The sequence below is a fragment of the Acartia tonsa genome, chromosome 2 (assembly GCF_053477335.1).
Source record: "Acartia tonsa isolate MP-2025a chromosome 2, ASM5347733v1, whole genome shotgun sequence".
NCBI lineage: Eukaryota > Metazoa > Arthropoda > Copepoda > Calanoida > Acartiidae > Acartia > Acartia tonsa.
This window is the reverse complement of record NC_137261.1, coordinates 2,260,971-2,277,666: the sequence shown is the minus strand read 5'-3', so window position 1 is coordinate 2,277,666 and position 16,696 is coordinate 2,260,971. Positions and strand designations below refer to the sequence as shown.

The 16,696-nt window shown below is 30.6% G+C and overlaps 1 protein-coding gene across 1 annotated transcript in view; it reads left to right on the top strand.

Moving 5' to 3' along the window:
- The window catches only part of LOC145312356 (fatty acyl-CoA hydrolase precursor, medium chain-like), a 149,474-nt gene that overhangs the window by 49,104 nt on the left and 83,674 nt on the right, over positions 1-16,696 (top strand). Inside the window, exons 6-7 of the mRNA XM_080151595.1 lie at positions 1,761-1,811; positions 16,035-16,125. Of these exons, the coding sequence (XP_080007721.1) occupies positions 1,761-1,811; positions 16,035-16,125 (142 nt within the window). The remainder of the gene's footprint in view (positions 1-1,760; positions 1,812-16,034; positions 16,126-16,696) is intronic.

The window sequence follows — 16,696 nt, the reverse complement described above, 5'->3', positions numbered from 1 at the left end:
GTCTATTTAATTTTCTTTCTACCCACCTGTCTTTCTTTTTCTGTCACTCAGAATCTGTTTTTCTGTCTCTCTGTCACTGTCTGTTCTTTAACTAAATATACTTCTGTTGGTTAGCTCTTTTTCTTATTATTCATCCATTTTCTATATTTCATTTGGTCTATGATCTTTGATTCTTATTCTCTTTATATATCTTTTAAGTAGCAAAGCTACTCAATAATTCAAAATGTCTGTACGTCTGTCTGACAGTTTAGTTTTGTGAAGATAGACTTATGAAATTTTGATTGAAAATTTGCATCCAAAATATCCATGTGTCAGTTATAATCAATATTTTTCTTTTCATTTCTCATACTTAATACTTATGGATAAAAAACCCTTGTTTTATTATTGTCCTATTCTCTCTTTTTATCTTCAAGGCCCTCTTATTATCTCTCTTTCTTTTTATCTATCTATTATTTCATTTTATATATCTAATTATCTAAAAAAAATCTTTTCTATCAACAAATAATATTTTGATTATACATATATAACGAAAGAAGAAAATAAAATTTTTATTCAAATATGTGTTTAATTCTTTATAAATTTCCTTTTCTGTATATATAAATGATTTTTAAATTTAGCTTCCCAAAATGTGTAATGTATTTTATTACAGTATCATACTCTAATCTTTAAGTATGGTCATCCTTGTTCAATTCAAATATAATGTGGATAGAAGTCCAAAAGGAAATGAAGCAAATTTCCTTTTAGTTTTGGTCAAATTCACTGCATAAAACACGAGGATAAAAAGGGTATTTTTTGAAGATTTTTTCCCTTTTTGCACAAGAACATGAAGAGTATTCTTATAGTTCAAACAAAAGGGATTCTGCATACTCATTTCTTTATAACCTTTACTAACGGCTGTGCCTCCAGCATCTAGGGGCTCTATATTAAAAAGGGGTTAATAAATTGAGATAGTAACTTACTGCTGCTACGTATTAGGCACAACATAAGTAGAGGTCAAGAAGGGAATCTAAAGAGATAAGACAAAAGCCGATAAATTGATGAACATCTCCTATGATTACAAAATTACCCTTTCTGTAGATTAAAATTAGTGGTTAAAACGTTTGGACACTCAACTAAATGAACCAGCCTATCCCAAGGGCTATTAAGCCAACGAACAAGAAATCGTTATTGTAAGACTTTGGGGACTAGTGAAATAAACAGTCCAATGTCCCCTCCTTCCGCGAGAGGTATTACATTGCCTAAAACAGGCACAATTCATATGCTGAGTTGGAACTTTCAGATAAGGGTTGTAAAAGCATTTGTTAAGATATTGTACAGACAAAGAACCCTATTAATTCTTCAAGTTTATCAAGAGTAATAAGAGTTAAGACTCTAGGGGCTAGGTGTCGTTTCGGGTACTAGACCTCCACGCACCTTGAAACATACATGCAATACTTATGATTGCGTTGTAAAGCATTCATTCACCCATTAGACAACCAAATCTCTGAGATGCACGACCTTTGTCTGAGAAGTCCCAACTGTGCATGGTAGCGAGTTGCGCCTGATTTGGGCCAAGGCATTCCCCCCACTCTAACTATTTACGTCGCGCATCTGACATAGTAGCAGTGGAAACCATTTTTAACGTCTTTAGTTATTACGCGGTAATGGACCGAGATTCGAACCTATCACCTCCCCGACGACGAGCGGATGCGCTACGTGTTGAGCCACGGTCGCGGGTTTCTTCTTCAAGTTTACTAATAAATATTTGTTATTTTGTTTAGGATTTTCCTGACATCAGTAATTCATCAGATGCTCTCAACAGAATGTCGAGGGTAAGCATTTTTATTAAAAAATATTTTTACGGCCGTCTGACACCTTAGATAGATTATCAACTTGTAATATCTTTATTTATAAGTTGCCGCTAACACGAACCAATCTTGTCTCCTTATCAAAAGACATCCAATAATACGCTGGTATTTTACGAATACTTGGAGTTGTAACAAGGAAATTTTTGTCGTCATTTAAGCTTGCTAAAATTGTCCTCAGATATTATTAATATGGAATAATAAAACAAAAAAAAACATTAAATCTATATTTTTTTTTGCTTGGACCTCGAGGAGAAAACAAAACTGAAATTAATCTTACAATTTTTTATTTAACCATCCGCTGAAGGCTGTCTGTAATGCGATGCAATAAATAACTAATATAAGCCCCGAAAACCAAAAAAAAAATTCATTTAACCATCCACTTACAGCTGTCTATAATACGATGCAATAAATAACCTATATCATGCAAAAAGATTTTGAGCACAATTTTGCTGTTACCTTTCAGTATATAATACTTGACTACTTGGAGTATGACGGGAGTATTTCTTACAGCTTCAATAATTTTTGCTCAAGTACGCATAACATAATTTGTGTCCTTCGGGAAATGGGAATATATATTCTTGAAACTAAATAGCAGCACAGACAGACAAGGATTTTAGTGTATTGTAAGTTCAAACTTGAGTATGGTGGTCGTTTTATTACTTTCTAATTTTTTTCCCTCAACTAAGCAACTTTGTCCGCTCCAAACAGCAATTTTAGGCTTTTATAATTATAATTTCTTTGTTATTTTGGAATACTTTTACTAACTGGATCCAGTGTTGGGGTTGTTTTCGTCTGCTAGCAAATTGCTTTCTGCTCTTTTGTAGCGACGTGGCTGTGTTTTAATTCCGACGCTATTTGCTGATATTCAAAGACCCAATTAAAAGTCGGTACTTATATACAGTAATTCAAGCCCTTCCCCCTCTATTGCTTTACTCTAATATTTTCCCTGTCATCGTATCCTAGAAGCATGTCCTGTCAGGAATGAAGGTATAATAATAATAAGCTTCAAATTTTAAACAATTTTAAATACCTTTAAATTGAAGAAGATGGAACATAATTACTAATTTTAATATGTTCTCTTTATTTACTTCTTAATTTACACTAATATCAAACTTATATGTGGTGTGTACATTTTTCCAGAGATAAAATAGGGATAGGTCAATAGGTAGTAGTTTGGTACGATTTAGAAAGCGTAGCAACTCTATAATCATTACCAGAATGTCCGTACGTCCATTTTAAACATGTTGATTTTTTTACTTTTTTAACAACAAATTTTTATGTGATCTAATAATCCGTTTGATCTGATTTTTGGTATACTGATTCCTGGGACAACAAAGTACAATATTATAAGCGAAGCAACTCTATAATCAAGTCCTAAAAATATAAGTATGTCCATAAACATTATTCTGTATCAAGCAGTTTTTCAACAATTTTACTTACAATTTTGCTTCGACATTTATACATTTATATTCTGATTATTCAGTTCTGACATTATACAAGTGTTAATGTCCGTTTGTCCTACCGTTTCAGAGCTTCGCTTTTATGGATGTTGTCATCCTTGTTTTTCTACAAATTGTGATTCATATCTACATTACATTTAGAATTTACACAGAATGTAGATTGGTATTACACAATTGAAATAAAAAATTGTGCTTACTTTGCAAAACAGGAGAAACAAAGATTTTTTTCCTGAAAAAAATTATGTAGTATTCTGTGAAATATTTTAAATGAAGTTTTTACATTGAATTTTTTCTTATTCCTGTTTATTAGAATTTAGCTTCTTTCTTCATTTTTATTCTTCATTTTTATTTCATGCATCCGTTATGGAAAATCAAATATTCTCAAATAGTCAAGCTTGAAAATTGGTGAAATAAATTGCTTTTCTTTTTAAAACATGCTTACAAAACAAATTATAAGCATGTTTAGTTTTCTTTCTACTGCAACAATATTAGAGTAAAACAATAGAGGGGGGAGGGGTTATATAACTGTATGTCTTCACCCCCGAGGACCCTGTGCCGCCTTTTAATTGGGTCTGTGAATATCAGCCATTAGCGTCGGAAATAAAATCACAGCTAAGTAGCTACAAAAGAGTTAAACGCAATTTACTAGCAGACGAAAAAGACCCCCAACGGGGGGATTCAGGTAGTTGTCTGGTTATAAATCTATATATAGATTTTTTGCAACAATTACGAAAATTGTCAATTTCTTTTTAAAAGCGAAGTTTTTCTATAATTAGGGTCGGTCCGTCCGTCCGTCCGTCCGTACGTCCGTCTGAGATAGTTAGCTTTTATTCGTTAATTTAGGCATGTTAGAATTGTCCTATCAATTTCAAACTTTGCATGGTGATTCCTGTAGTAGTTAGGTACGACTTAGAAAGCGTAGCAACTCTATAATCGTTACCAGAATGTCCGTACGTCCATTTTAAAGATGTTGATTTTTTTACTTTTTTAATAACAAATTTTTATGTGATAGAATCATCCAATCGATCTGATTTTTTGATTACTGATTCCTATTACAATAAGGTACAATATTATGAGCGAAGCATCTCTATAATCAAGTATTAAAAATGTCAGTATGTCCTTGAACAGAATTCTGTACTTAAGAAGTTTTGCGACAAATTTACGTATAATTTTGTCAAACCTTATATTTTCATGCTTTGTATATTCAGTTCTGACACTCAACAAAATGTTCGTCTGTCATATCGTTTCAGAGCTTCGCTTTTATGGATGTTGTCATCCTTGTTTATTTTACAAAGAGATTAATACTAAAGTTAGAAAATAGCCAAGTAAAAGCTCACTTGAAAAAGGATTGATATATTAACTAAAATATTATTAGGCTGTCTCTATATTCCTGAAAAAACATCATCAATTATGTCAAGTAAAAGTATTCTTTTCTTTACATTTTCTTATCAAAACATTGAATACATAACATATAAGTGTATGATAAAACTAGAAATAGTAGGGTGTCTGTCTATATACCTGTCTGTATACAGCAACTGACAAAAGTTTTATAATTTGCAAGACTGCAGTCGACTGATTTGATTTCGAGTAAAAATATACAATATAAAAGTTGAGTGACTAAGATTCTATTTCTATGATTCAATAAAATGTAATACAAATGTACGAATAATATTTTAGGATTATACAATATACATTTTTAGTTTTAATACATAGAAGGATTTTTCCTTCTCCCTTTGAAGATAAAATTTTTAAAAATATACTAAAAATCATTAATTATATAGTTTTCTTGAAAGGTCTAAATTTTCTTATTTTTCTCAAAAATATCCAGGAAGGCTTATTTTCTTACAGATAAACTACTATTAATAAATATGTCACAAAAAGACACAATAGTTTTTCATAAAGGTTTACATTCATTCTTACAGACCAATAAATTAATAAGTTTAAGGTTAACCCTTAAAAGGCGAATTATACATTAATATTATTTTGCTTCTTTTGGCCAAAACTGAATTATGATCCATACAAAGTTGTATATATAAGTACCACTATCATCAGACTAATTTCTTATATTCATGCCATTCCCAGATAAACCAGGGATAGAGGGATAAATTATCCATAAAAAATAAAATACAACATTGAAAATTTTGAAATAGCTTATCCTTCCTCTAATATTTAACTTGTACAATCTATTACTACTAGCGGTAAAGCCCTTATCATCTAGGGGCTCTACATTCGAAGGTTTATGGAAGGGTAGAAAAATAGCCAAAAATCATTTCAGAATCTATAAGAAGCTTCTCTGTAAAAGAGAACTATATCGGTTCAGCGGTTAGCAAGATCCTTCGCTGTAGACAAAATAACATACTACTTTGTAATAAGACTAACGGCTACGCCTCTAGAAGCCTCTAAGGCTACTTAAGTCGGAGGGAGGAAAATTATCCTTTCCCCATTTTCAATTTGAGGTTTATAAAGAAAAAGTAAAAAAAAATTTGGGGGGTTATCTTTTATTGGGAGGGTAAAGATATCCTCCCCTCCAAAGGAGAACCATATTGGTTCAACAGTTAGTGAGATCTTTCGCTACAGACCAAAAAGCTTACTACTTTATATAATAAGATAGAATATATTTGATTCAGAAAAAGAATTATTTTTGTTGTGGGACCAGTGAACTAACATTTTTAATTTTAACCATTGAACTGTCACTGTTTCAGACTTTATTATTCATTTATTTCATTTTACTTTAATTTGTAGTATTAGTTCAGAATACGTAATCAGTACATAATCATCATTTCCTGTATTACAGCTATTTACAGTCATTTTAGACTTTAAACCATGTGCGATTATACTGTTAAGAACTACTCTGGAACTCGATTAAAGTTATCAAATATGTCCTCAGATATCATAATCTATTTGATACTTAAAGCATTGATAGCAGAGTTGAAATTAATTCAGATTAATCTAATTTAATACAGTATGATATTAGAATTAACAGATAATTTAGGTGTATCAAAAGGAATATTGATTATTATTAACTTTTATAGTTTATTTGAACATGTATCCTTATTATAATATTTTTAATATTTTAATATTTAGTGGCAATACAGTGAAATCTTAAAAGAAAAATAAAATCAAAGATACAAATAAAAAAATATATCTTTTTGATTATGGGCACTAATTCAAGATTAACGCAGTCTACTAATTATAATAAATTTAGTTTAATATAAAATAAATTTAGCTTGATTCAACAAAGTCTAACAAATTTAATAGAAAATGTCTATTTTTTGATTTGTTTAAAATGTCCTTTTTTGTTTGACTGAGCCAACATGGATTTAAAAATATCATTTTTAGAAAATTAACGAGCTTCTAAAAAAACTACAAAAAAACATATATGAGAGGGTGGAGGTCCCTCCCGCTCCGGAGTTTATTATTTTACAACTTATTCCCGAACCTGATTCGTATAATATTTCTTTCACGTTTCTATGCAGATCAAACATAAGGTCGGTTCACACGTCATTCTGTCCTAGTTTTAATACACCACAGATTCAGGTATACTGGGGTAGCTTGCTATTTGATTCCATGAAATTTTACCACTCAGGAAACAGCCTATTGTCAATTTTATATTTGCTTACTAGGTACGTCCTAAATTACAAACAGTTTATTTCACATCTAACTGGATTAATCATTCATCTTTATGGCCAGTTAAAATATAATTCCATTAAATAACAGAGGTTTTATCTTAAATAGAAAAAAATCAATTATTGATGGATCGGCTATTGGTAGACAGAGCCGCAAATATTTTTTTTGTAAAAAAATATCTCTAAATCATATAGGTAAGGGTTATCAACAGAAGATTTAATCCAAATTCTGGAGATTTTTATTATAATTTTGGTGATTTGGCTACCCATAAATTATTTAATGATACTTGTTTTTTAAAGAACAAATCTCAAATTAATAAAAGCAACACAATCTAAGACACAACCAAAAATTATTATTGTGTTTAATATTCCAGAAGAAAGGTTGAACTGATTTTATTTTGGTACAGCCTATTATTCCCTCACATACAATTCCATTTTTATTTTTACAAATCTAACTTCCTTCCCCTCATTCTCATTGTGTGTGTGGGTATGGGGAATTGAAGGGGGGTCGTTTCCATTTCCCTCAAACTTTTGTGGGCAATCTGGGGGCACTTTGAGTTATTTACAAGCACATCAAGTGGACAATATCACTATGGATTAAATGGTCCTACAAAGATAAAACCTTTGCCAAATAATTATAGAAACATATAAAATTATTACCAATCCGTTTTGCCCGGGTAACAATGAATAGATCACTATGGACCTGTTTAAATTACCCCAATTAGATTAAACAAAAGTATCTGGATCTCTTTAAACTTATAGGACCTGAGTTAGTATCGTAAACATAAAACATAAAAATAATGTAACTTTACAAAACTGTGGAGATTTAGATTCTTTTATGAAAATAGCTATTACAAGGCATTAATAAGATTTAGCAAATATGCATCATCTTCATTATATTAATAATGGAGGGGGGTAAGTTTTAGCTTGTTTATTATTTTAGGTAAGGATATATTGAGTACTGCAGGATTAGAGCCCTGGCAAAGATAAGCATAGGAAAAAAACGACACCCCTTGAATTTCAATTTATTTTTAAAGTAACAGGGGGGGGGGGGGGGTAATAGAATCCTTAATTGTCCTTGTCTTTGTAATTTTTGTAGGTCCTCCCTCAACTTTGCAGCAGTAATATTCAACCAAATATAATTTTGTCCTGTCATGCCGACTTTTTATTATTAGAGTGGCGCAACTACTCCTCATATATCCTTTTTTTCATGTATAAATAAAGTTTGAAAAAGTTTTAAGTATCTCTATTATATGGATTATAGGTATATCTGAGAAACTTTTTATTTAGTTATTGAATATATAAATCTTGGATTCTAAAATTTTTAAAGGTAAAATAAAGAATAAAAAACTCTAACCAACAAGGATGACAACATCAATAAAATCCTAGCTCTGAAACGGTAGGACTAACGAACATCAACACTTGTATAGTGTCAGAACTAAAAAATCATAATATAAATATATAAGTCGAAATAGAATTGTAAGTAAATTTGTTGCAAATCTGCTAAAATACATGATACTGTTTAATGGCATAAATACATTTTAGGACTTGATTATACAGATGCTTTGCTTTTAACATTTTACCTTGTAGTAATAGGAATCAGTATTCCAAAAAACTTGATCAATAGGATAATTGCATTACATAAGTAATTGTTGTCAAAAAGTTTAAAGTATCTCTATTATATGGGTTATAGGTATATCTCAGAAACTTTTTATTTAGTTATTGAATATATAAATCTTGGATTCTAAAATTTTTATAGGTAAAATAAAGAATAAAAAAATCTCTAACCAACAAGGATTACAACACCCATAAAACCGAAGCTCTAAAACGGTAGAACAAACGAACAATAACACTTGTTGAGTGTCAGAACTTAAAAATCAGAATATAAATATATAATTCGAAATAGAATTGTAAGTAAATTTGTTGCAAATATGTTGAAATACACGTTACTGTTTTGGGACATTTTAGAACTTGATTATAGAGAAGCTTTGCTTATAACATTTTACCTTGTATAGTAGTAATAGAAATCATTATTCCAAAAATTTTATTAATAGGATAATTGCATCACATAAATAATTGTTGTCAAAAAGGTTAAAAAATCGTTATGTTAAAATTGGACGTACTGACTTTCTGATAACGATTATAGAGTTGTTACGTTTTCTAAATCGTACCTAATTGTTATAGAATTAATCAAGCAAAGAAACCGATAGGACAATTTAAACCTGTTTAAATTAACGACAAGGGCTAACTGTCCCGGACGGGCATACTCTAGTTGTAGAAAAGCTTCGCCGTCAAAAATAAAGAATAAAGAAACTCTAACCAAAAATAAAATTTATTAGGTGTACATATTGTAACTTAGACATTGTACAAATAAAGACGCTTTAAAATGTTTTACTCAAAATAGAGATTTATATAGAGTAAATTGAATTAACTTAAGCCAAATGTCTAAAAAGCAAATAATGTAATAATAGTAAATCTATAATACAAAGTAGAACGATGTTTGTCTGTACGTCCGTCCGTCCGTCTGTCCCTTAAGATCTCGGTAACCACTGAACCGATCGGATTCTACTCTTCAGGGTATACACCTATTGGTCCTGTGTTGGTTCAAAGCTATTTTCTTGGGGGGTGGGACACCCCCAACCCACCAAAAAATGAAAATCCCCCCCCCAAAAAAAAAAATTATGGGCAGCATAAATTTAATTAAAAATTTTTTCTTTATTTTTTTTCAATTTTTTTAATTTTATTTTTTTAAAACTTTTTTTTACCTTTTTAATTTTTTTTTTTAAAATTACCTTATGGGGCAAAGCCCCTAGAGGCTAGGGGCGAAGCCGCTAGTAATTATTAAAGTACTTGATAATTCTTTTAACCAATAGCCTCAAATTTGCCTTTCATATAGTCAACAAATTATTCTAGAATATTAAAATTTATTTTACAATATACAACAAAATATACTTTCAAGTCTAAGCAAGCATGTCAAAGGTCTATTCATTATACTCCATTATTAACCGTCTATTGTTGACAGTATAAATAAATGGGGCCTATTTACAGCACATATCAAGTCATTTCAAAATTCAACTTTTACAATTTTCTTTCTTTTTCTTCCAGTAGCATAGTAACTTTGCATGTGTTTTATGTAAGTCAGTCTGTGTTTAATATATTTGATGTGTTTAATGTGCTTTTATATATCTTTTCCCGTGCTTTGTGACCCTTATTTTTCCAATAATCTTTATCAATTATTTTCAATGCTTTGAAGTTGTTTCTGGGGTTTGTTTATTTTATGCAAAAATACTAGATGAGTGCATTAAAATTGGTTAAACTTGTCAAACCTTAATTATAGTATTTTTTTCTTAATAATAGGTTGGTTTGTTTCCAATGCTTTGCAAGTTTTCATCCTTGTTTGTTGTTTGTCTTGTAATAAATACTCTAGCAGCTGCTACAGACAGCTAAATTTCTGCAAGAATACAAGGACAGAGATGGGTTTTTGAAAAAAGAATGCCGCGTTTTTTTGACATTTTTTTAGACATGTCGAATAAACAGAATATACAACTATTTATTTAATTATTTCGCGTTTGTTGGTACGGCTTTCATAGAAGAAAAACAAATTATCTTAAATCTATTTTTGCTGCATATTAATTAATGCATCTTTTTAGAGCTGTATTAGACATTATACAAATGACTAAAATATTAATTTGAAAATTATGAATTCTTTAGTTGTATACTCTGTTGGCATTTACATAATAATGGTTGATTGAACGAAGACGATATCGTCTTCGTTCAATCAATCAATGTCTAAAAAATGCCGGAAAAACGCGGCATTCTTTCTCAAAAACCCATCTCTGGGACACAGTTTATAAAGAAAAATCAATACAACATAGCTGTCCTAGTTTAAAGACCTTTTTGTATAAACTGGTATCACCCCGTGGTGGAGATGCAATTCGTGACATAATATCGAGATAGCATCTTTTCTTAGGCCGCATTTTATATCGACAATATGGCCTAAGATGAAAGTTGGTTTTATAAATGATATTTATCCCTATAACTTAGAACTTTTCTTCTCTAGATTAGACTAATTTCGTTAAAAAAGAAGCCATTTTACACAATTAAAACAATTAACATATTACATAGACATTTTGTAATAACCTAAGTATGGGTTATAAGATCTCGCACTCTGGAAATGCGCAATAAAAAAGTTGAAGTAGAATGGACGTGCTTTGGTCATTAAGATTATACCTTAGTTTACCTACAAAAAAAGGATACGAGAAAAGCTTGTAAATTATTCAAAAAGAACATAGAGTAGCTAAGGTACTTTAAAGTACGTTTTAAACATTCCTTTTTCCTTTTTGGTGTACTTGAAAATATAAATTTATTCAAAAGCATCCTTTGATATACAAATGCTGAAAAAAATTGGAATATGTAAGCAATAACTCTAGGCCATATATCCCCTACTTCAAAATATGGAGAAACATTAGTAAAAATCAAATGTAAAGTTATTGTTTTACTCAATTTATTTTGTCGTTTTTGTCACGTTATTGCGTGTTTATTCATAATATGAAAAATGTATATGAAAACGGAAGATTCATTAAATTTATAAAAAGGGATTAAAAGTATTGGTGGGGAAGTTTGAACACTGTTACTTTGTAAAATAGAAATGGTCCAAAAATTTTAACCTATGCCCTATGGAATGACTGGATTTGTTTGTACTCTTTTAGGGCAATACCATTTATACATGATATTTATAAATGTTTATCCCATTTTTGGATAGTAATGTTACTATTTGACAAATCGTCCTTATTTACAAATTAAAATCATGTAAACTTTATTCTGTAAAAGTTATTTAACAAGGGTATATGCTGACACATTATGACCCACAATAAAACTAACAAAAGTTTAATAAAACAAGGATGCCATCATCCATAAAATTTGGTCAAAAATCACCCTCACAAAAAAGTTTTATTTAATTTCACATATCAAGATACAATTTTTTGCACAAACTGTCCTTTCGATTTATCGATAATAAACACCATTAATGCATTTGATTAATTGATTTTCCATAGTTTTTTTTTTATGTTTTGACTTAAGAATTCATTGAGTAGGTAGAGACATATTTATATAGCCAATAGGGCTAGCTAAAGCTACATGTATAACCACATTATTTATGGAAGGTGTCCCAATTAAAGTCTACACAATTATAAATGACGCTCTTTGTAGAGGAGCTTTGGATAAGGGTTGTACTGATATTATGAACTCATTAAAAAAATATTTCCATTATAATTTTCACAGTTCAGTAGAAGACAAATTATATAATTTGTAGAGATGTACTGACCTCAATGATAGAAAACCTTGGTTTTTAATTCTAGAAAAGAAAATGAGACAAAAGAAAATTCATATCATTTCCATAAAGTGAAGATTGAATTGTAAAACTTTTAGAATAAAATAAAATCTGGGACAAAGGGAAAGTTAAAAAGGAATAATTTGAACAATCTATTGTTACATATTTATGATCATCCTTAAAGAAATGAGATATGATGGAGGCTATTTATAGTGCTCATAAAAAAGGGAGGAAAATTAAAATAATTTTAGCCGATTTATCCCAAATGACGTCACAGTAGAATAATGGACAATTCTAAAATGATGTCATTCTGGATGTTACGTCCAAAGTTTTAAATTTTTTCTACTTTTTTTATATTCACTAGAAAGAGATTGGATTGGATGTGTTTGTATGAAAATTATCTCATTATCTGCAGGACCGATTAAGTTCTACCTTGCAGTGAGGCGGCTTATAAGTTGCAGGAAGGTCCTTATCTTATCTTAGGAAAATATAGCTCCTAACTAAAAATAGTTTAACTATTCCTATGTTTTCAATTAAATAATGATATTCAGCAAATAAAGAAATGTGGCAAATTATTCTCCACCAAAAGAATTACAAATAACTTGCTTATTTTTTCTACAACAAAAGAAAAGAGACAAAAGCATATTCTATGAATTTTAAATTTGAAACATTCTACATATTTTATTTTATTTTAGAAAGAAAACACTACGTACTATCAAATAAAGATAACATTTTTAGTTTACATTAATCTTATGGTAATCTTGGAATTTAATGAAAGGTTCAAGCTAAATATCCTGTATATCTGGAACCTAAATTTGACTTGGACACCAATGTTTTATATTTATTTGTAATATCATTCAATATTTAGTAACTTAGACACCGTAAAGTACTTGATAATGACAAAGCTTATTTTGATTACCAGTAAGGGTAGCTTGCTTGCTTGAACTGTCAGCCTAAGTTAGTAAAGAAAATATTAACTGAAAGGTTCTAGGACAAACGCAGGAGTTCCAAACGTCGAAGTGAACAAACGCAGAACTGGACACTTAACCTAACCTAACCTATTTTATACCATATTTTGGGTTTTTTAAATGCCTAACCTCTGGGGGGGGGGCTTATTTGTACATTCATATCTTACCCTAACCTAACCTGTATAGAATTACTTACTTAAATAAATATTTTAACACTCCTGCGCTTGTCCACTCCGACGTTTGGGACTTCTGCGTTTGTCGTGGAACCACTGAAATAATTTAAATCTTCAAAACATATCTATGTCTTCTTTTTTCTTTATTAGCACTATCATGATGGTATACCTGTGATATGGGTACACTAATTTCAAACTTTTAATCCTTATTTTTTCCGGTGTATGTTATTTTGACTGTCCTCTTTTAGAGTGTATATGTTTCCTGATCTCAGGATATTGAACCTCTTCTGATGTCATATTTAAATCCTTATTACGCTGTGTACAACATTATATTAACATATTAATAAAAAAAAATCGCAAGGCTATTAGCCACCTACTATGTAATGAAGTTCTAATTGGCCTAGGTCCGTTTCTATTAATTTTAAGCGGTACAAATTGCAGTAGAATCACAGTCTAGCTAGCCCTTTAATTACCTTTGGTTACTTTAAAATTACTGACTTCAGGCCGCATATATGAAATTAGCATAATTGAAAAGATTGTGTGTTTATGTACTGTACGACTCTTGGAAGTGAATATTTTATACAGTGACCCATTCAAATATTTAGGGTTTTGTACATTTTGATTTTTTTCAAGCTAAGATTTGAGCCGGTAATTTTTGCAGTGCTTGTAACCAAAACTTACAATTAGAGGAAGAATTTTTCATAAAAGAAAAACTATTTTACCCTCATCTGGAGTAGAGTTATTGTTGATTTGATATATCTATCTATGAAAGAATATTTTTTTTCAAATTGGAAATTGAGTTTTCTTTTTTTTAAACGTTCCCATAAATTTATTTTTACGGAAAAGTAAAAAAAATATGATTAAAACCTAGTTTATGTCACTTTTCTACATATATAGAACCTAATATAGTATAGTGGGATTTTTTGCTGCATGGATGCTGATACAAATTAACTTTCTCAACCAATTACAAAGATTAGAGTATTTATACATAATTCTAATGCCCTTATAATTTGGCACTCTGGAAATAGTTATTAGTTATGCCCTTAATATGCAGCTTAAAAATGTCAAACGCTTTGTTTAAGTCTAACCTACATAAATTAAGGCCTTATAACTGAAAAAAATAAAATTTATAATAAAAGAACAAAGATTGCAACATCCATACGTATCTAAACACAAAAGATATTGAAAAATGATATAAAGAGAAATGCTTAAAAATCCGAAGAATGTTTTAAAGTTGGAGTTAAGATAATTAGTTGTAAAAAGTAAAAAAGTAAAGTTGATGTTATGATAAACTCAATTATAGTTTTAGCCGTCTATATTTCACAGGAGCCGGGAAAATCAGTTGTAAAACGTTAAACTCATTCGGTTCAATTGTTATTATATCCTAAGATAGAAACAAAATATACTTTTAATAATAGGATATAATAAAGCATTACCTTAATACAATAAGTCTTAATTTGTAAAAACATATATGTATTTAAGAAATTTGTGAACTAAAAAGCATTGCAGAAACATAGCCCAACCATCTACAGATATAAATATATGGATATATGGTTAGTCGGTGTATATTTAATCTTGTTACATATCTGATGTACAATTCAACACGTACTATAAATATATGTAATGTATAAATAATTTTTATATGCAGTACTAGTATTTTATATATATTTTGCAGAAATCTGTTTTACAAAATCAAATGCAGTACATTAAGTAGTGCCAAAAAAAAACTATTTTAGAGGCTGTGGACAAAGCCGATGTTATGAAAAAGTAAAATAAAAAGCAATGACATGCCCAGACTATGATAGTGACTCTTCTTTTCTTTACAATATACTTTCTCTAATTTTTTTATGGTAACACTTACAATTTACTATTATCTATTTTCTGCTTGATATTTTTATACTTTGTCCAAATAATCATCTATAATACAAAGTAGAACGATGTCTGTCTGTCCGTCTGACCGTCTGTCTGTCCCTTAAGATCTCGGTAACCACTGAACCGATCTGATTCTACTCTTCAGGGTATATACCTATTGGTCCTGTGGTGGTTGTACTTGGAGGGTGGGACACCCCCAACCCCCCAAAAACAAAAAAATCTCCCCCATTTTTTTTTGCTGAAGATTTCCTTGGTCCTTTATGTTTTGTAGAAGATTTCCTTGGTCCTTTAACGTATTTCGCCTTAATTTTTTTATCACCTCTTTGGGCAAATCCCCTAGAGGCTAGGGGCGAAACCGCTAGTTTAATAAAAAAATAGCAAGTTTTTAATAGTCTTTAATTGGGGAAATGTGATTTTTTCGGTGCTATTGAAGATAGACAGCTGAAATTTACAGAAAGATGTGCATCTATTCTAAACATTGTCGTTCATGCTTCAAGAGACATAACCTTATTTTCTGAAAGTTTCGTGATTTAATTCGAGCAAAAAAATGGACTGAAGGAAAGTCATGTCCTAGCAATAGGGAAAATGTAGTAAAATAGCATAAAACCGACGATACGACAAAAAAATCACTCAACATATTTTAGAATTTACTTCATTAATTTTTAGATAAATGTCTGAGTATGATACGACTTTGGAAGATTTCTTATGAAGCCAAGAAAGTAAATTTACTGTGTATTAATCTACTGTGTCTAATTTCAGGCTCGACTGAATTATCTGCATACTGTGAGAGACAATCTCACAAACCAAAGCGAAGATTGTTTATACCTCAATGTTTATATACCAGTATCAGGTTAGTAGATAGATAGATGGATGAAAAAAAAGAATGGCGTTCTCCTCTCCCCCGACATTTTAGGTTAGGTTAGGTTTTAAGGTTCTAGGACAAACGCAGGAGTCCCAAACGTCGGAGTGGACAAACGCAGGAGTGTTAAAATATTTATTTAATTAGGTATTTCTATTCAGGTTAGGTTAGGTTAAGATATGAATATACAAATAAGCCCCCCACAGGGGTTAGGCATTTAAAAAACCTAAAAAATGGTTTTAAATAAGTTAGGTTAGGTTAAGTATCCACTCCTGCGTTTATCCACTCCGACGTTTGGGACTCTTGAGTTTTTTCGTAGGACCGATTTTAGGCTAGGGAGCCGAGAGCTGTGGCAAGGTAGGCAAGGGGGCCGAGCGCTGCGGCTAGGCAGGCAAGGGTGCCGAGCGCCGCGGCCAGAGTTCATAGTTCTGTCGGGGGAGGGGGGTGGGGGTGAGGGTATAAAAATTTTTAAAATTGAAAAAAATGTCTACAATTTCATTTGTACAAACAGTAACACACAGACAGCTAAAAAGACAGATAGTTAGATAATTTAATAGATAAT